The sequence below is a fragment of the Lutjanus erythropterus genome, chromosome 20, assembly GCF_056507025.1.
Source record: "Lutjanus erythropterus isolate fLutEry1 chromosome 20, fLutEry1.hap2, whole genome shotgun sequence".
Taxonomy (NCBI): domain Eukaryota; kingdom Metazoa; phylum Chordata; class Actinopteri; order Lutjaniformes; family Lutjanidae; genus Lutjanus; species Lutjanus erythropterus.
Genome location: NC_139336.1, coordinates 34,630,488 through 34,650,756, shown reverse-complemented (window position 1 = coordinate 34,650,756; position 20,269 = coordinate 34,630,488). Strand labels below are relative to the sequence as shown.

Sequence of the window (20,269 nt, the reverse complement as noted above, 5' to 3'; positions counted from 1 at the left end):
CTTAATTACAGCCAATCACAGCTGATCTAATATTAACATGATGTGAGATAAAATGAAGATACATGAACAGAAATCTGGGTCACCGTGGCAACAAGAAGCGAAGCCGAGAACAGCAGTGCTTGTGATTATTGTTTTAAATCTGTTATATTGTGATAAAAGTTTAATTTATCTAATTAATTCAGGAAAACAAAAGACAGACTTTTTGATAACAAGTTAAAGATCACAGAATAATTACAGACAACTGAAAGTTTGTTTTCAGGAGATAACAAGTTAATTTATCTTCTTATCTTGAGATAATTTATCAAAAGAAAGTGAGTTTTATTATCTCAGGATTGCAGGTTAATTATTTTGTTAGCTTTTTTCTTGTGATAATGAGAATTTATCTCATTATCTCGAGAAAACTAAATCAATAACACGATCGTTTATTATGAGAAAACTTTTGTTATCTTGTGATCATGATTTAATTATTTTGTTTTCTCGAGATAATAAAGCTTGTTTTAATTTTGATAACTTTAATTAATCTCATTATTTCAAGAAAAAAAAAAGGCAGATTTCGTGACATAACAGTATAATTTATCAAGAGGAAACAAGTTTTCTTTTCGGAGGATCACAGGATAATTGTGTCCGGCGGCAGCAAAAAGTGATTTTCTATGGAAGCGGAGAACAGCCGAGCTAAAGGCTCAGTTCTGTTAAATATGAGCTACAGATACAGACGGAACCTTCTGCGTCCATTTTGTTCGTATTTCTGCACATTTCAAGTTTTCGGATGCGGACCAAACAGAGCAGTACCTGCGCTGGTCATGGGGGGGGCAGTGTAGCAGCGAGACACGACCAGAGGACACGACGAAGTTTTAAAAATCCGAAAATATTTTGACTCTTTTTCTTCTTTTGAGTAACTTTTCTCTCTGAGCGGCGCCCTCTAGTGGATGTACAGCTGAACACATGCATGCATCTATTCTATATCATTTATTACATTGATTTTCATATTTACAATTGAATTTCTACACGTTGAAATAAAGCTGACTAGTGGAAATTTATTTTCCACAATTGCATTTCCCATTTGTCCGATAATTCACTTCACAGATGTCGTCTGAATTCGCATTTTCATTTTGGATATGTACACTGAAGATATTTACGATGAGATTTTTTAATCTAAAATGAAATTCTGACCAGTTATAAAAGAAAGTTAAAATTTTATTGTAGATGTATGAAATAGCATTTTATTAGTTACAATCCCAGTCAGACATCAATTATTTTATTTTTGCTAGTCTGAATTAAATTTTAGATTTGAGACGGACGTATCTGTTTCATGCATTCATCGTAGGTTACCACGGTGATATACCTCCTGTTACCATGGTGATCTACCAGCTTCATGACACCAGAAGAGCTGCTAACGTGCTAATCTCCAGATTCAGACCTCTGCAGCTCCGTGAAACCAAACACAAGGGTGATGATGATGATGATGATGGTGAGGATGAAGATGAAGATGAGGATGAGGATGAGGATGAGGATGAGCGGACACATAATGAGGATGATTTGCAAGCAGTGATTATAAGTGCAGCACAGGTAATATGTGTGAGTGTCAGTGCATCAGTTTAGGTTAGTCAGTAAAGGGTTAATCAGGGCCAGCTGATCCACATCCAGGGCTGTGATTGGTTAGTTTAGAGGGAGGACTAACGAGATGAATCGCTCGGTTTGTTGTTTGTTTGACTGTTGACATTTTCTCCTCCTTCTGGCTGCTTCATCAAGTATTCTGAGGGGGACAATGAGGTCACTTCCTGTTAGAAAAGCGAGGCTTTCTTCTTCAGTTCGTTTCGTTTCCACAGAGAGAGGCGGTCGAACTCGGCCATCGGCATCCCGAACACCTGCTCGAACTCCTCCGGGGCCAGATGTCTCTGAGAGGACAGAAGAAGAACAAGTCAGGACGTCTTGAGAGTTAAAGGAGCGATACGTCCAAAAATGAGTCCTGCAGTCCAAATAATGACTTAGAGCCACAGACTGTTTATTAAATAGGTAGAAATCCTGTTTAATATATGAACTGTGGCTGAAGTGAGTTGTTTCCCCGACAACTCCTCCCAGACTGAAGCTCTGCAAATTGGAGGAACACAGCAGGAACACAGCAGGAACACTGCAGGAACACTGCAGGAACACTGCAGGAACACTGCAGGGTGAGCTCAATATCATAATTTGACAATAACAGGTGAGGACGAGTCCTTCACTGTCAGTTGATCATCATTTATAACTCTGTCGATGTTGTCTGTCAGATTATTAATGATTTCTTATGACTCATAAACCGACACTGACTGATTCACAGAACATTCAGCATCAAGTTAAACTCTGATTAAAGTGAAACAAACAAACAAAAAGTTAATCCAGCCCAGAACAGACAGGCTGCAGCGTTGCTGTCGGAAAAGTCAGAATTTCAACTTATGACAAATCGTTGTCATTTTATCATTTATTACTGTAAATATATTGTAGATTTCTCCATTAAATGAAACTGATAGTTTGTAGGAGAGAATAGAAAGAATAAAAAAGATTAGAGTTAATATGTTACACTGGTACTTTATATTTAAAAAATGAAAGTAGAAAAGGAAGAGTGAAATCAGTTAATACAAAAAACAAACCAAAAAAAAAAAAGAATTTAGGGGAAAAAAGAGAAACTAAAAAATGAACAAAACTGAAAAAACAAACAAATTACTTTATTTTCTTTATAATAATGATAGATTGATATTTGCTGTAACGTTTCTATTAAAAGCAGCTGTGCAGAAATGACTTTTAACACGGTGATGAAGAAACATTTAGAAAAGCTAAATGTCAGAGCAGCAAATACAACAATGATTTCAGGTCCATGGAAATGTTGTGTGACTTTAAGTTTTCAGAATCAGAAATATTGATCCCAGGGGGAAACTGTCTGCATTACAGTCACTCTGATTAAAGAATAAAAGTATATAGAAGCATAATGAAAATATAAGAATCAAAATAGAAATCATAAGTATGTTTTAAAAAAGTGCCATATATTACTATATACAAAAATATAGAAATAAAACATAAAAATAAAACTGAAGATGAAGGATGAGTGTCAGGATTTATTAGTATTAAAATAAGATTATAGTTTAGTTAAATGCACAGTATGAATAAATAAATATGAAAATATAAATGAAATGTAAATAATAATAATCCGCTTCTGATGAGTTGAAGGATGATTATATTTTAATTCTTTTTCCCCTCATTTGTTCATGTTCAGTCCGTACGATGATGTCAGTGGTGACATCAGTATTCACGTTCTCTCTGGTGATTTTGATTCGTCGGGGTGTTTGTGCAGCAGAGACGTCGTCCTGCTGAGACGTCAACGTGTGTCCAGTCAGGACGGCTCAGTGTTTAAAGAGACGTCAGTGTTAATGCAGGGATCAGATCCTGAGGACCAATCAGAGATCCTCTCCGGCTCTGATACAAACCTCCAGTCGAGTGCGGTCGACTCCCGGCGGCAGCTTACAGCGCCCTCTGTGGGTCACAATCAGAGCTTCATATGGATAGATCTGAAAAACACAGAGATCACAAACTGTAACGTCTGAAGCTCCGTCATGTCTCTTTAACATCAACAGAGTTCAGTTATTATTTTAATAAGATCATCAAATATTTTCTGACTCACTGAGGAATTCAGACACATGAATCAACAACAATTCAAACAGTTAAATATTTAAACCCACCAGCATTTAACAACATATTATATATACAAATAAACATATTCACACATAAATACAAGCATAAAGATAATATACAAATCTATAACAATATCTGTCAGTTAAAGGAGTTTATGTCTGATTCAGTTGATATATAAACCATATATACTTCTCATGTCTACAGCTAATTATCTTTCTTTATTTCTATATCATTTCTATATTTTTATATACAAGATGTATCATAAAAACTCTCTGTATATGTAAATATAACATTTATTCTATCTTAACCTGTTCTGTTCTCTATGTCACTTTCCCTCCATAACAAAAACATCCATTTGAAAAATTCAAAACCAGCGTCTCTGCACAGAAATTACTCAAGACAATCCACAGACTTTGTTACGACCAGTTTCATGGAGGAACTACTTTCTATCTGCAGTAGAATCTACCAGAACAACTTTATTTTTGACTAGAAAGAGAGTTATCTTGAAACTGGGTCATGATTTCTGGAAAGAGACGCTGGTGTAAATTTTTAAGAGCTGATATTTATACTGCAGCTCACATCAGAACTATCCAGATGGATAAATGCACTACAGGTTTAAGATCAAAATTGACCGTCCATGTTACAAATGAGACCCCTGGACCCTGTTCACACCCAATATTAACGTGTGTCCTGGGTTAATCTGCGAGCACCCAGAGCCCAGTTTGATTCTGGTCTGAGAACTTCTGTCTGCAATGTCCAAAAAGAGTTGGTGAGCGAAAAATTATGGCTAAAATTGGTGAAACTTAATAATAACCATCATTAATTGACCTACTGTGCCACTTTATCACAGTGCGTTGCTGATTCTACATCTTTATTTGCATATAGAGCGGGGATGTGAGATCTGATTGATTGATCTGATTGGTCACTGCAGACTCATGGGTAGGCACAGTCTAATACCAGGTGTGAACAGGCTGTGAGTGTCTGGATTGTGTGAATGTTTGTGGATCTTGATGAGCTGAGCTGGAGCAGCTCTCACCTTCTGCTCCAGGATACTCGGCAGAGAGTTTCCTCTGTCCATCCTCTCCCTCCGAGCCTCTCCATTCTACGCACACACACACACACACACACACACACACACACACACACACACACACACACACACACACACAAACATACACTGCATGAAAGATACTCCAGCGCAGTCTGGTAAACAGAAGAACCGTCACAGTAAAGCCAGGCCAGAAGTGAGCAGAGTGTTAGAAACAGGTGCATGGCGGTGGTGCAAAGATGCAGATTCAACACACACACATCCGTTCACACACAGGCGGTGCTCAGATGGATCAGGGTGGTGCAGAAACTCGAGCTGAGTGCAGGAGGAGTTAGTGCAGACTTGCAGCTGTTCAGTCGCAGTAAAGACGGCAGGTTAAAACACAGCAGTGCTGGTGCCACTGGTCATGCACATGCCACACAGACAACATGCTTACCTGAGCAGCTGCAAAGACATGACGACAGGAAGATCAGAACATGGAATCAAACATGATGACAGCGCTGTAACACTGGAGAACACTCATGCCAGTCTGTGGTACAAATACCTGGACTTCAAAACCTGTTCTAAAGAAATACTTCAACTACAAGTATTAAGACAAGAATGATCTTTCTCTGCTGAACTGAGGTGAAAAGATCAGTTTAGAGCTGGAGTCAGGACCTGCCTCTGTCACACTACATGACTTTCTGAGTTTAGCCCTGATTTTCCTCCTTTACATCCTGTAGTGTGAAGTTGGTTCATACCAGCTCCTCTAAAGCTGTCAGACAAAAGCTGTCTGTTTGTTTTAACGGGGAGTTTCACGTTAGAACTGTTTCATGTTCATCAACTCTGTAAAACTGATGAAGTCTGAGAGGAGGAATCTCACCTGGCCGTCCTTTATCTCCATCTGTGGAAAACTCTGCAGACTGCATCTGCAAACACACAAAATAAATCGTTTTACGTTCGATATTAAACACACAAAATCTACATGTGGTGTTTCTCTTTTCTCCCTAATATTGCAAAATATTTAGATTTAATAGAATTTTATACTTCAGCCAGAATTAAATGATTGACATTTGTTGGTCCAACACCTACATCCAGAGCGAAAAGACCAAACAGATAAAATAAAACCAAGTAACAAAACAAAAAATTATGTGACAGACGTAACAAAGCAAAATAAAAGTAACAAGATGAAAAATGATGTAACAGAATGAAAAAACTGCAACAAGACAAACAACTTAACACAACAAACAACACAACAAACAACATGAAAGGCATAACACGATCAAAAGTTACCAAACAAGATAAAATACGCCAACAAAAGACATAACAAGATGAAAAATGATGTAAGAAGATGTAAAACTTGAACTTCCTGCTCTTCCTCCTTACTGTCCCGTGATTCTCATGATAAATGATCTCGTTATCTCAAAAAGTCGGCCTTCATATAACAAGAAAAATAAACCTTTTATCTGTGATTTCTGGTGATAAAATAATTAACTAGTGAACTGAAGATAAAAGAATAATTTCAAACATGGCGGCTCTCGGCCTCCGTACACATCGTGTTAATATGACCACGTTCATTCTGTCTGTTGCAGCACAGAGGAACTTACTCTGGTCAGACTGGAGCCTGAGTGTGACGGAGACTTTGATGCGCTCGCAGACAAACCTGCTGACAAACAAAGAGAAAAGAACCGCTGAGAACCTGAAGCTCAAACTGTGATTGGTGGAACGGCGGCCGGCGGTCAGTCTTACTGGTGTGCATGTGTGTTCTGTCGGGCAGCGACTGCGTCTTCCTCCGGAAACTGACGGCCTTCTCCTTCTCCTTCTCCTCCTTCAGGATGAGACGACCCAGGTTGGACTTGATCTGGATTCACCACAGACAGCGTCAGTCGTCGTCACCCCTGGTTATCGCTCTGCGTGTGTGTCTGTGTGTGTGTGTGTGTGTGAGACATTTTTATTCACTAACCTTTTCCAGCTCTTGTTCCTGCAGCGTCTTGGCTTCATCTGTCAGGTCCTCAAACTCATCATCTTCCTCCTGCAGCTTCTTCTTCCTCCGCTCGATCTCTACGGAGAGATCAGCCTCACGGTTAGACTCACGGTCTCCCACACACTTTTATAAAAATGTATTATTAATTCAATACATTTATTTATTTATTCAAAGTGGACCATGATGTCTTTCCGTCGTGTTGTTGTTCTGTGTGTTGTTGCCGTGTGTCACCTACCCATGGCAGCCAGCGACGGGGGGCAGGGCCAGTACTCGGTCTCGATCTTGGACGGCTGGTTGGGATCTGGAGGCTGAGCTGCAGGAAACTTCGCCGACTTGATGACGCCTTCCACATGTTTCTGAACATCTGCAGAGACGCAGAGAGACGACGAGGAGCTGCAGCAGAGAGCGACCAGGTGAACTCACAGAAAACTGACCAATCACAGCTGCTCACCTTGTTTGTAGATGGGAGGTTTCCTGTAGATGTTGGTTCCATTATCTGGAAAAAAAAAAAAAAAAAAAGATTTAGTGTCACGGTATGGAAGTCAAAGTTCGCCAATATTAAAATACAATCATATAGTTAAATATTATTTTCCATTTGTGTAAAAATATAGTTTTATGTTCATGTTTCAAAATGCAGAATTAAATTAAAACTCCACTTTCAGTGCCACATCATGGAGCATGTGGAGAAATTATATCTTTTATTTATGATCGTTTCATAAATTTATACAAATGCTATTATATTATAAATAAAATCTGCATTTGTTCTTCTGTTTTTACATTTTAGATTAATATCTGAAATTTAAAACAGAACAGCAACATTTAGGAAAAAGGATTAATTAAAAGGTGAATTTAATGATATTTTTACTTTACTTTTTTACTTTGAGTTAATTTAAAAAAAAAAGTAAAATGTGTTAATCTACGGAAGCTGAGATCAGCTGTTACAGTTATTTCTTAATTAACTCTTGTTATTTTGAGATCATGAGTTAATTCTTTCATTATCTTTAGAAAAGCAGATTTGTTAGGTGAAGAAGACTTGTGATCTTGAGAACGTGAACGTTCTTCTATATTCATCCACTGATTCATATGATTAAACTCTGCAGGACGCCGCTCGCCACCTGCAGGTTTCATGTCGCATCTATTTTTTCTGTTCCAGGACGTCCAAGAAAAGTCCTTTTATCATGATTTAAAAAAATAGATATTTGAGGATTTTTTATTTTTCCACAGACGGTTTCAGAGATGAGTGAATGTTTTTGTTTGTGGACAGGTGTGATGTGACTCACCTGGTCTGTGGAAGTGCTGCTGGCTGCTGCTGATCTTACGTCCAGCCTGCAGGTGCAGCGTGGAACCTCCAGGAGAACCACCTTCACTTTCTGCTCTGCGCGGCTTCACCTTGAGAACACACACACACACACACACACACACACACACACACACACACACACACACACACACACAGTCTGAATTAAAACACATTTTAAAGGATTTATTATCGTTGGTTTGAAGGTGGAGACTTTGGTCCTGATTAAAAAATCTGTTGGACGGATCGTCGTCTCTTGGTTTATGACCAAATGTCTGCAGAACTGATGACGTTCTCCTCAGCTTCAGATCGACTGTAGTGCAAAGAAGAAAATGTTAGCATGTTAGCTGCTAAACTTTTTTTTTTAAAGATGCAGTCCATTAAATCTGACTGAGAGCAGCTGTTGAATTCTAAAAAAAAAATTGTATTTGAGATTTTTTTGTATTTTACATTAATTTGGACTTTTATATTTAACTTTATTTTTAGTTAAAGCGTGTTTGCTGTTTTTAATATTTATTATTTTTAATCATATGTGTTACGTCTGCAGCACGAGTGGATAAAAAGTTGAACTTCTTGTTCTGCAGAATGATTTTAAATGAACCTCGATGCATTATTGCTACAAAATATAAAACTGACATTAATTTACTTGACTTTTTAATTTTATTTTTAATTCGTGTTGTAACCAGACAACATTATTTCAGTTTCAGTTTCTTGAAGGTTTCATTTTTATTTAATTTTATGATTTAATTTTTTTCACTGCTTATTTTCATTGGTTTAGTTTTAGATTTGATTTATGACACTAACGCTGCTTTGCATTTGTTAAAGAGCATCACGTAATCAAGACTCTGACAGACATTAAACTGAAGCTGATCTTTTCACACTCGCACTCCTTCATCTTTAAACATGATCAATAACGTGACAGACGAGTAAGCGAGGTGCAGGACGGAGCGACGGCTGCAGGAACCTCAACAGAGACTCTTTGTCTTCTCAGAGGCTGCAGACAAACTGGAGACTTTAAATGTCACATTTTTAACAGTGAGAGGAGACAAAGCAGTGATTCAAACTCAACAACAAGACCAAAATATGAAGACATCAGTTTTTTCTCTAATAATCTGAGCAGTGACTCATGGAGGATCCTGACCGAGTCACAGAGGCTTCGTTCACTGCAGGAGACTCTGTTAACCAAACGCTCGCTGACCACTAATTTACTGTTTGTTCAAACCTTCATCAGCTTCAAGACGAGAAGAGATCAGACAAAACGTTCTCATCACGAGATCAACGTTCTTACAGTGGAGGCAAAAGTCCTCACGTTCTTTACTGCAGTACAAGTACAGATACTCGAGTAACAGTAAAAGTACTGACTCAACTTGTTTACTGCAGGAAAAATGTATGAAAGTAAAACGTCGTCCTCTGAAGGACATTTCTACTGATTGTTTTGTTCTGTCTTTTTCGTCTTGTTTTGTTATTTTTGTCTTGTTTTATCTTCTACGTCTCGTTATATAATTTTTGTCCCTTTTTCGTCTTGCTGTGGGATTTACATTATTTTCATCCTGTTGCTGTTTTGTTATTTTTGTCTTCTTATGTTTTTCCATCATTTTCATCTTCTTGCATATTTTGCGTTGTTTTTATCTTGTTACGTCTGTTTTTTTTTTTGTCTTGTTTTCGTTTTCTTACATCTTTTACATCGTTTCCGTCTCGTCCCGTCTGTCCTGTCTGATGTCCTCTGATGGATCCACCAGTCAATTGTCTTTTCTATGTCTTATTGTTTCGTCCATTTAGGTTGAAATCAGTCTTGATGTTTGAAGGCGGCGCACAATGATGCAAAATAACAATAATCAATAATTCACCTTGTTCTTTAAAGTTCCTACATGATATGAGTGAAATAAAAAGACGGCGGCTGTCTTACCTCAGGAGACCTGGGAGGAGACGAGGAGGGAGGAGACAGAGATCTCTGCAGGTCAGAAACATAATTAACACTCAGAATCATCACGTTACTCTTCTGCTCTACAGAGACACAGACTGAGGACTAACCGTCAAGTTCAGAACAGTGGTTCTCAAGCTGGGGTCAGGGGACCTCCAGGGGTCCACAGCGAACAGAGTATTTAGATTATTTTCAGAGTATTTTGTGTACCTCTCTGCGCGGCGGGTCGAGTGGAGAGAAGCTCAGGTGTGGTTGGTAGGTCATCAGGTCGGGTCTCTCCACCTGCAGGATGGCTTTGTCTCTGGGCAGAGCGGCCAGGTCTCTGTAACCCACCACCTGGTCGTTCACCCGCGCCTCAACACACACACACACACAGATCACAGGTCAGCGTGTGTTAGTGTGTGTCGGTGAGTTAACACAGGTAGAGGAGTGTGTTTACCATGATGCCTGTGGCAGGAGACCCCGGGGTGCTCAGACCCCCGGATGAAGGAAGGTTGACTGCAGTTACCTGTCCAGTCTCCACCTGAGACGCCATCACACACATGTAGCAGGTGAGGTCATTACACTTACAACATGGATCAACATGGAACATGGATCTTATCTTTACTGGTTCATCCATCATTTCTATCTGTAATAATGAGATTTAAAACAGGAAGAGGCAACATTTTCAACCCATGAAATGCCACTTCTTTAAATCTATTAAAGGGACAGTTCACCCCAAAATCAAAAACACATATTTCCCCTCTTACCTGCAGTCCTGTTTCTGCACAGTTTTAGAAGTATCAGCCTCTCAAATATAATGAGACTAAATGACACTCAGCTCAAATGTAGGAACTAGTTTCTCTCTAGAAGAGAGAAAGAAGATAATACATTTATTTCTATGAGAAAGAAAGTTCCTTCCTGAAAGGTTGAATTTTTCAGATGTATTTTTTGGTGCTTTGAGCTCCACAAGCCGAGTGACATTTAGTCCCATTATATCAGTATATATCATATATATCATATATATCATATATATCATATATATCTTAAACCCGGTGCAAAGTGGAGGCACCAGTGGCACATGTGGCATTTCTTACTTAACACCAGCGCAGTTGTCATTTTTGCCACATCTGCAGGATAACAAATGAACTCGTGTCTGTTCTGTGTGACCAGAGGTGGGCGGTCTAAAAGTGGAGATGAGGTGATTTGGTATCTTGTGCTCGGTGCATTAAAGTCAAAACCACTTGTGTCTTAGTCTGACTCACTGGATGCAGATGCTGGTCTTGTCCTGCCATTGGTTAATTACTCCAAGCGGCATCGCAGAGTCTGTGTCTACGTTTTCAAACTTCCCAGGAAACAACAAAGAACTCTGAGCTGCGACCTACACGCTGAAAATAGCAAATTAGCGCCCAGGATGCTAATGGTACAATGTACACAAGCTAACAGCTGTTACCAGTGATGTAGTAATTTTAATACTAGAGCTCATCTCCCACCATGCAAATGTTCCACCAAAACAGGTTCTCCCTTGACACTATTTTGCAGCAGCACTGTCGCTGCATCCTGGGCTTAGCTCCGCCCAAGACGTTTGGGAACCAGATGTTATATCTGAGCACGAGTCCAGCCCGACCCGTGTGTTTCTGTCAGAGCCTGATGCTGGTTGCATATACCTCTGTTGGATATCCTGTTCCTCAAACATCAGAAACAATTTCTGGTTCTGGGTGCATCTGCTTCTTAAAGGTGCTGACAGCTGACTGTGATCGGTTCATTGCATGTTTGACCTAAACTCACCCATGAATTAATCAGGGTACTTGTGCACAGCTGACAGGTTTATCCTGCTGTCTGCTGCTGATGCAAGACGGCAAAAGTGGATTTGGGCTTTTAATTTAGATTTTATGATTACTGATAGAAATGATGGACAGAACTCATAGCTGGAGCAAAGAACAAGTGTTTTGGATGTGATTGATTGATTACCTTCTGCATGACTGGAGAAAAACCTTCTTCCTGATTGGTTTTGACCAGCTGGACAGAAACAAGGAGAGACAGACAGAGAGACAGACAGAGAGACAGACAGACAGATGCATTAGCCATTATTACAGTTCCTCATCACCACAGACGGACATTTTATGAATGAGTTTGACGACGACTCATCTTCATCGGAGGATCAATGAAATTCAACTGCTGCTGTTTTTACAGTCGACATTTTAAAAGTAGAAGAAGAAGAAAATAGAACAGATGGAGGTAAAAACATTAATGTTCTGCTGCCAGTGAGCCTGAGGTCTGGATGGAACAGAAGGAACTATATGAGAAGCAGCTATTATTAAGGGTTTAGTACACTCTTAGAAATAAAGGTGCTAACTAGAACCTTAAAGGGATATTTGGCTTATCCTCATAGGAGAACCCTTTATGTTTACTGGGGGAACCTTTTATAATGGCACCCTGAGTACATTCAAAGAGTTCTACCTGGAACCCACCATGAAGGTTATAGCTAGAACCATCCATGAAAGGTTCCACAGGGAACCCCTCTATGGTGTAATAGCTTCACCCAGGGCCCTCTCTGGGGGTTCTATCCAGACCCTTAACACCTTCTAGGGGTACTTACAAGAATCCACCCAGGGGGTTCTAATGAGAACCTTTTTATATTTCAAGGGTTTTATCTAGAACATGTTCAGGGGGTTCTACCAAGGATCTTTTATATTCCAAGGGTTTCATTTAGAACACACTGAAGGGATTCAACTGAGAACCTTTTTATATTCCAAGTGTTTTATCTAAAGCACACACAGGGGGTTCTACCAAGTATCTTTTTAATGAGAACCTTTTCATGTTACAATACAAAGAACCTTTGATGAAAAAGTTCTTCAAGGATTTCAATAATTCTTGAAGAACTTGTTTTTCCAAAAAAAGGGTTCTTTGGATGAAAATGGTTCTTAATGGGGCCCTTAGTCTTACAGAGAACCCTTGACAAACTGTTTTATTCAAAAAAGGGTTCTTCTGAAGCAAATGGTTCAAGGTAGAACCCTTAGGAACCTTTATTTCTAAGAGTGTCTCAGATGTTCTTTTCCTGCTGTGTTGTTGTGACTTCAGGTGTCCACATTTCAAACTGAGGACGACCGTGTGATCCAGAACAGGAACCAAACGGACTTTGAGGTGAGATTATTTTGTTTTTTCCACAGCAGACATTTCAACATATCAATGCAGGAACAGCACATGTAGATGTATGGAATTAATTAATAATGGCTCCATTCCATTTAGGTCAGACTGTTCCAGGGCCTTGGTACTGTGCATGCTGGCTCACTGGGATGCCAACATGGAACAAAGCCAGTGTGAATGTTTTTGTTCTGTATGTGCTGAGTTCACCTTCAGTCCTCAGCAGATATTCATCATTTCTCCTTTTGTGGAGTCAGAATTATTTTACATTCAGTAATATTTCATTATGAGTCAAGTGAGAATAACTGTTAAAATAACGGCTGCATTCAGTTTCCCTTCATATCTCAAGATAGTTGCTTTAAAGACGCTTTGATTACACAGAGACGAAGTACAAATACTTCAGTAGAGTCTTCAGGTATTTGACTGGTGGATCCATCAGAGGACATCACACAGGACAGACAGGGTGAGACAGAAACAACGTAAAAGACAAAAATGATGAAAAGAACGTAACAAGACATAAGAAATGTAAAAAGAGAAAAGGACGTAAAGGCCATAACAAGATGAAAATGATCTAAAAGACATAACAAGACATAAGGAGACATACAAGGTGTAAAAAGATGAAAATAACGAAACAAGACAAAAATGATGTTAAGGATGTGACAAGTAACATGAAAGAGATGTGAAAGATGAAAATGATGCAAAAACTGTAAGAGGACATAAGAAGACGTAAAACCATGAAGATAACATGAAAGACATAACAAAAAATGACATTAAGACGTAAAAAACTGTAAAAGATCACAAGATGAAAATTCTGTAAAAGATGAAAGAAGACGAAAAACTACATTTAAGATGTAACAAGATAAAAATGATGTTAAAGATATAACAAGATATAAAAGATGGAAATGATGTAAACGTCACAACAAGACAGGAGGCCGCTGTCATCGACGGGTTGGTCCAAAAATATTTTTTTTTAATTTAATTCAAAGATGATGATGACGAGAAGAACTTTGTGACACAACAACCTCAACATCCAACTTCACCTGCAGCTGCAAAACCCACAGAGAACAGAACAGTCCATGAATGTGACTTTTTAACTAGTTTATTAGCTGGTTACTCGTTAGCTCGAAAGCTAACGTTAAGTTTAAGCTATGTCAGAAATTCTGTGAATTCTCTGTGACTGGAATCACAGTTTGGTGGTTCAGAGAACCGACGGATCGTCTTTCCACCTTTTCAGAACAAATGATCGAGTTTCCAACCTTTCAAACACACAGAGACACACCATGTCCCTCGGGGTGAGGCTGGACTGATGGGGGACAAGGAGACTGTGTGTAAAACAACACTGAGAATCAGATTTAGACATGGCTGTTATCAGAGCCTCCTCTGGGGACGGAGGGGACGAAGGAGGAGGAGGAGGAGGAGGGACCAGCTGTAGTCCTGCTCACAGGAAAGACACCTCAAACAACATGAGAGCCTCTCTGCTAACGAGGATATCCTCCCCCCAAAAAACATCCAGACTTCCTGTGAACCCCCTCCTCCTGTTGTGTCTTCTCTTTCATCTGCCTCCCTCGTCTTCCTCGTGCGTCTCCATCCCGCCCTTCGTCTTCCTCTTCCTCCCTCCCCTCCCCTCTCCTCCTCCTCCTCCCTGGCTGTTTATCAGCTCGCCCAGGCCGGGCCAACGCCCAGCCGGTCCTCAACAGTTATTGCTGTGGTTACACTCCTCCCTCCAGAGAATCAACACACACACACACACGCACACTCACACACACACACACACACACACACACACACACGCACACACACACACACACACACACACACACACACGGCCGCAGAGCTTCACCTTCCCTCCTTCTGACATCCACTTCTAACCAACAAAAACTGACACAGGATCAGTGAGACCTGTCCTCAGCTGAACTCCATCTGGGTCACCTGGACAGATGTTGTTCTCTGGATAGAGACGCCTGAAATATCTTCCTGTCCTGTTTACCAGCGGTGGAAGACGTGTTCAGATCCGTTACTGGACTGAAAGTAAAAATATCTCACTGTAAAAATACTCTGTTACAAATAAAAACTCTGCAAGAAAAACAAAAACAAAACAAAACTATTTATCAAAGGACTAGTTCAACATTTTAGGAACTGTGCTTTTGGTCTTTCTTGCGAGTTGATACAATATGAAGCTACACCAGCTGGTTAGCTTAGCCTAGCATAAAGACTAGAAACTGACAGGTTATGTAGCTATAACTGGATTTTAAGTGTAGCTAACATTAGTGGTTTGTCTGTGTAGTTAACGTTAGCTGTTGATCTGTGTAGCTAACACCAGCTGTGTCTTTAGTTTCTTTAGGTAATGTTAGCAGTTTATCAGTGTAGACGCGCTAGTGGCTGATCTGTGTATCTAACATAAATGGCTGGTCTGTGTGGCTAACATTAGCTGTTGGTCTGTGTGGCTAACGTTAGCTGTTGGTCTGTGTGGCTAACATTAGCTGTTGGTCTGTGTGGCTAACATTAGCTGTTGGTCTGTGTGGCTAACATTAGCTGTTGGTCTGTGTGGCTAACGTTAGCATGTTGCAGGAGTTCAGACATGAGCGCACCATTGTAATTTGGCTATAACAAGTGTGGACAACAAGTCAGTTGATCGGCTGTTTATCACTGTCAGTTCTCTGTAAATGTAAAGCTCAGTCTGTTATCCTGAAAATAAAAATCCCTCTGCTCTGAAAACACACGGTGGAGTTTGAGTTCAGTGACTGTCTGTCTCACTGCTGCCAAACTCCATTAACATTTTGATCAATTTAAGTCATAAACACCAATGCCTTGTAAAAGATTATTGATTTCCCATATAAACAGACTCTTACTCATTCTGCGAAAATTCATTGATCTGAACTCTAATTAAAGTGAAACAAACCTGGATTCTTTGGATTGGACACCACGGCTCACGTTGTTGTCAGTGAGTATTTCAACTTGATCATATGTTGCAGTCATTTTACAATTTATTACAGATTTCTCCTTTAGGCCAAAATATCCATTTTCATGTCTAAAGTTGCTGATCAGACTGTAAACAATCACTGTTGACTGTTGATTCTGCCTCTGATTGGTTTATCCTGATATTTTTACCCTAATTCTACCCAATCATCAGTCCTCGTGCCTAAACCTAACCAACCTAAAGGCAACAGTCCTTCATGGATCAGTTTAGAGCAGGAAAATAAAAATCACAGTTTGGGTTAAAATAGCGAGAAAAAGCTTTCTGATGCAAAGCCCTGGGGCCATATTGGTAACCATGGTAATAAGAGTTACAGGTTACAGATCAGTCATCATTTAGATTATTACAGTTTATTACAGTTAGCTCAGTATGCTCATCCTAAATCGAGTCAGTAAACGTGTGTTAAACAAGTATCCTAACTTCACCAAAATCTTAAGTAAACTCTCCTAACTTCAGGCTAACCGTTAAACTTTCACTTTTCCATGTGTAACTAACTTACTAACTAGCTACACTGGGTAATGGCAGCATTACCTAACAGAAGCTTATGGAACAGTAGCTAACAATAGCATTAGCTAACTTTTAATCACTATGACTACTCTTTTATTACTTTTACTCAAGATTACACTGTCTGCTATCTCAGCCCCGTCTCTTTCTTTTAAGTTAGCATTGTTATAAACTTCCTGAAAAAAATCAATTCTCTGGTAACAGACATAACAAGCTAATGTTAGCTTTAGTATTTAGGATTTGTTAAACTAAGACATAATAGGATGAAGAAGGAGGATTTGCTTCTGTAAGAACAAATTAGGAAAAATCTTATCTTAACTCTTCACATCTTAACCGAAGACCTTAGATGGGGTTAATGTTACACGTCTTGTCTTCTGATGTCTTTCATGTTGTTGTCTTGTTATGTTTTTTTCATTATTTTTTGTTTTGTTAGGTCTTTTCAGTCATTTTTGTCTCCTTACATCTTTTCCGTCGTTTGTCTTGTTGTTGAAGTCAGTCTCGATGTTTGGAAGGCTGCACGCAATGATGTAAAGTAAAAATAATAATTCCCCTAAAATGTGTACAGTACAGATATTTGTGTTCACGTGTAGGGAGTAAAAGTAAAATGTCAGGAAGATAAATACTCAAGTAAAGTACAGATACCTGAAAAATCTACTTAAGTACAGTAACTAAGTATTTGTACTTAGTTACTCCCCACCTGGACTCCAGCCTGTAGTGTAGTTCAGACACTTCACTGATAAACCACAGAACTACAAACATGAGGCCTCATGATCAAATCAAACTTTTTATATGACATCAACACTTTTGTTGTTACATCACGTCGACACTCCATATTCACTCTCTTTCTGCTGCGATCACACTTTTTTTGATCAGCTGATGATGTGAATACTGTTACGTCTCTAAAGTGAACGATGGACGCCGCTGTTTACATTTACTCGTCATGTAAAATCTAAATCTGTATACTGTATCTGTAAGATGTAAATGTATTGGAGTAAAAAGTACAGTATATTTCCTGATGAACTGTAGTGTAGTGGAGATTTAACGTGGTTTAAACTGAAACAAAGTGTGTGTGCGTGTCTCAGAGGACTGACGTCTCCGTCCAGCTGAGCGACCGGCAGCAGTCTGAGTGCTCGCTGTGTCCGATAGTCTTATCATCACTAAGAGCTTTTAACTGCCAGGGAGTCATCAATGGAGCTGAGCTCAGTGTGTGTGAGGCCCATTAGTCCGACCACACACACACACACACACACACACACACACACACACGAAACCGTCTACATGTGATCAGGTTAATGTACACATTCATACAGGAGGTTCTTCCTCTGCAGTACTGCAGTAACACAGTGTATCAGGATATGATCAAGATTACTTTCATTATCAATAAACAGTGAAAAGGAGCAAATATTCATGTTTTTCTAACTGATGTTTGATCATTTTACTTTTAAATACTCATTACTGTTTTAAGTCACAGTTGTAATAAAAGAGAAAAAAAAAAGAGTAAACTGCCACCTGATGAGTAGAAAGTAAAATAATATTGTTCATACACTGAAACATTATGAGACATAAAGACTTATTCTGCTCTTTTACGTCACATTTGAACTAATTAAAACTAATAAAAGTAATTCTTGCACCATTATGTAATGGACTAGATTAATCAATTCATTGATTTATAAATAGATTATCACTGATTGAATCATCGCTTTGAGCAAAAATGTTCAAATGTCACTTTTTAAAGATTCTTCAAAGTGAATATTCACTGGTTTTGGTTTTGGTTCATCATTAATGACGATAAACTGAATGTCTTTAAGTTTTGGAAAAAACGAGACAATTAAATATGTCGTTTTGGATTTGAAATGGTCACATGGGCATCAATCAAATAATTAACTGATTAATCATGAAAATAATTTTGAGCTGCAGCCTGAAAAATACCAAACATTTGCTGGTTCCACCTTCTCAAACACAGATTTGCTGTTTTTATCTGACTGTCATTATTATTAAACTGAATATTTTTGGATTCTGGACTGTTGATCAAACAGAAAATGTGATTTAAAGATATCGATTGAAGGTTCTGAGGAATATTAAAGGACATTTTTCACTATTTTCTGACATTTTTGTAGAGTTGATAAAATAAATAATCTTCATATTCACCTGTACAGAAACTAACTTAAACTGCAGCCTTAAAAATGACAAATATTTGCTGGTTCCTGTTTTTTATGTTTTCTATCACTGTAAACTAAATATTTTAGGTTTTGGACTGTGAATCAAACATAAAATGAGATTTTAAGGCATCGATGAGGGTTCTGAGGAACATCAGTGGACATTTTTAACTATTTTCTTTCTTTTTTTTTTTAGAGCTGATCATGGAAATATGACAGATATTTATCAGTGTTGAAACAATCTTGAGCTGCAGCCTTATAAATACAAAATATTAGCTGGCTCAACCTTCTTAAACATGATAATTTACTGCTTTTATTTTTGTGTTTTATATCAATGTAAACGGAATATTTTGGGTTTTGGATTGTGGATAAAACAGAAATCAGTGAATGTTCTGTGGAATAATAACAGACATTTTTCACTATTTTCTAACATTTTTTAGAGTTAATCAAGGAAATATGCTTATTTTTCAGCACTGAAATAATCTTTTGCTGCAGCCTTTCAAAAACCAATCATTTACTGCTTTTATATCAGTTTTATTTCACTGTAAAGTGACTGTGTTTGTTGTGTGGATCAAACAGAAAATATGACTTTTGTAAGCGATAATTGAGGAAATAAGAGGAACATGCATCAATACTGCTGGTTCCACCGTCTTAAACATGAGGATTTGCTGCTTTATATCTGTTCATCTTTGTATGTATCTGTTTTATATCACTCTAATATAATATTCTGGGTTTTGGACCATGAATCAAACAGAAAATGTGATTTACAAACATCACTGTGGGATCTGAAGAACAATAATGGACATTAGTCACTATTTTCAGACATTTTATGGCCCAAACAATCGATCCAGGAAACAATTTAGGCATTAAATTGATAATAATTTGCAGATTCTCCGATGTGAGGCTCATATCCTTTAACATATGTGTATAATTGTGTTTATTATGATGATGATGGGAGCAGAGGAGGATCAGTCCTGAGGCCTGAAATCAACACTAACACCTCAGATCTCACCAATAATCCAATAATTCATATTTTTATCCTAAAACAAACAGATGTGAGCTGATTGTTCGACGTTAACCATCATGTGGCCTCCGTCAGCCTCCCTCAGCCTCCGAGGCTTCATGATGAAGAGGGAGGGAGAGGAGGAGAGGAGACAAGTGCGTCTGCAGCAGCTCGATAACAACACACACAGATCCCGGCAAAGAGCCGCAACAAACACGGATCATCCGCTGCTTTATGGTCTAAACACTCAGATATAAAGAGAAGAAGAAGAAGGAGCGGCTCTTACCTCCAAACAGCGCAGAATGAAGCAGAGATCAGACTGAGAGCGGAGGAGCAGAGAGCGACGGTGACGCTCCTGACAGGAGGAGGAGGAGGAGGAGGGGGACAGAGGAAGGGTGGAGGAGGAGGAGGAGGAGGAGGGGTGATGTGTGATGTAGGCTGCTTATAAAGCCCGACAGGCAGACAGGCAGGCAGGGGGCTGCTGTGACCCCAGGGGGAGGAGGAGGAGGAGGAGGAGTCTTCCTGTTGCTCCACTCTGCTGTGAACAGGGGGAGGCAATCAGCTCTGTGTTTAAGAAACATGATGAAGAGGATCATCATCATCATCATCATCATCATCAT

At 39.0% G+C, this 20,269-nt stretch overlaps 1 protein-coding gene across 3 annotated transcripts; it reads right to left on the bottom strand.

The window, feature by feature from the left end:
- Nucleotides 1-1,275: 1,275 nt before the first annotated feature.
- On the bottom strand, nucleotides 1,276-20,047 carry dmtn (dematin actin binding protein). Of its 3 annotated transcripts, XM_084746128.1 has the most exons (16): nucleotides 19,936-20,046; nucleotides 11,840-11,887; nucleotides 10,329-10,412; nucleotides 10,100-10,243; nucleotides 9,875-9,919; nucleotides 7,952-8,060; nucleotides 7,123-7,167; nucleotides 6,907-7,035; nucleotides 6,651-6,748; nucleotides 6,437-6,548; nucleotides 6,295-6,350; nucleotides 5,571-5,616; nucleotides 5,145-5,152; nucleotides 4,697-4,762; nucleotides 3,456-3,536; nucleotides 1,276-1,895 (listed from the first exon to the last, which is right to left on the bottom strand). In XM_084746128.1, the coding sequence occupies exons 2-16, from the start codon at nucleotides 11,846-11,848 to the stop codon at nucleotides 1,782-1,784; spliced, it is 1,146 nt and encodes a 381-aa protein (XP_084602254.1). In that variant the 5' UTR covers nucleotides 11,849-11,887; nucleotides 19,936-20,046; the 3' UTR covers nucleotides 1,276-1,781. The 3 variants fall into 3 exon arrangements, with proteins under 3 accessions (XP_084602254.1, XP_084602255.1, XP_084602253.1); XM_084746129.1 differs by lacking the exons at nucleotides 11,840-11,887; nucleotides 19,936-20,046 and having other exon boundaries at nucleotides 10,329-10,433; XM_084746127.1 differs by lacking the exons at nucleotides 1,276-1,895; nucleotides 3,456-3,536; nucleotides 4,697-4,762 and having other exon boundaries at nucleotides 4,782-5,152; nucleotides 6,295-6,353; nucleotides 19,936-20,047.
- Nucleotides 20,048-20,269: the final 222 nt, after the last annotated feature.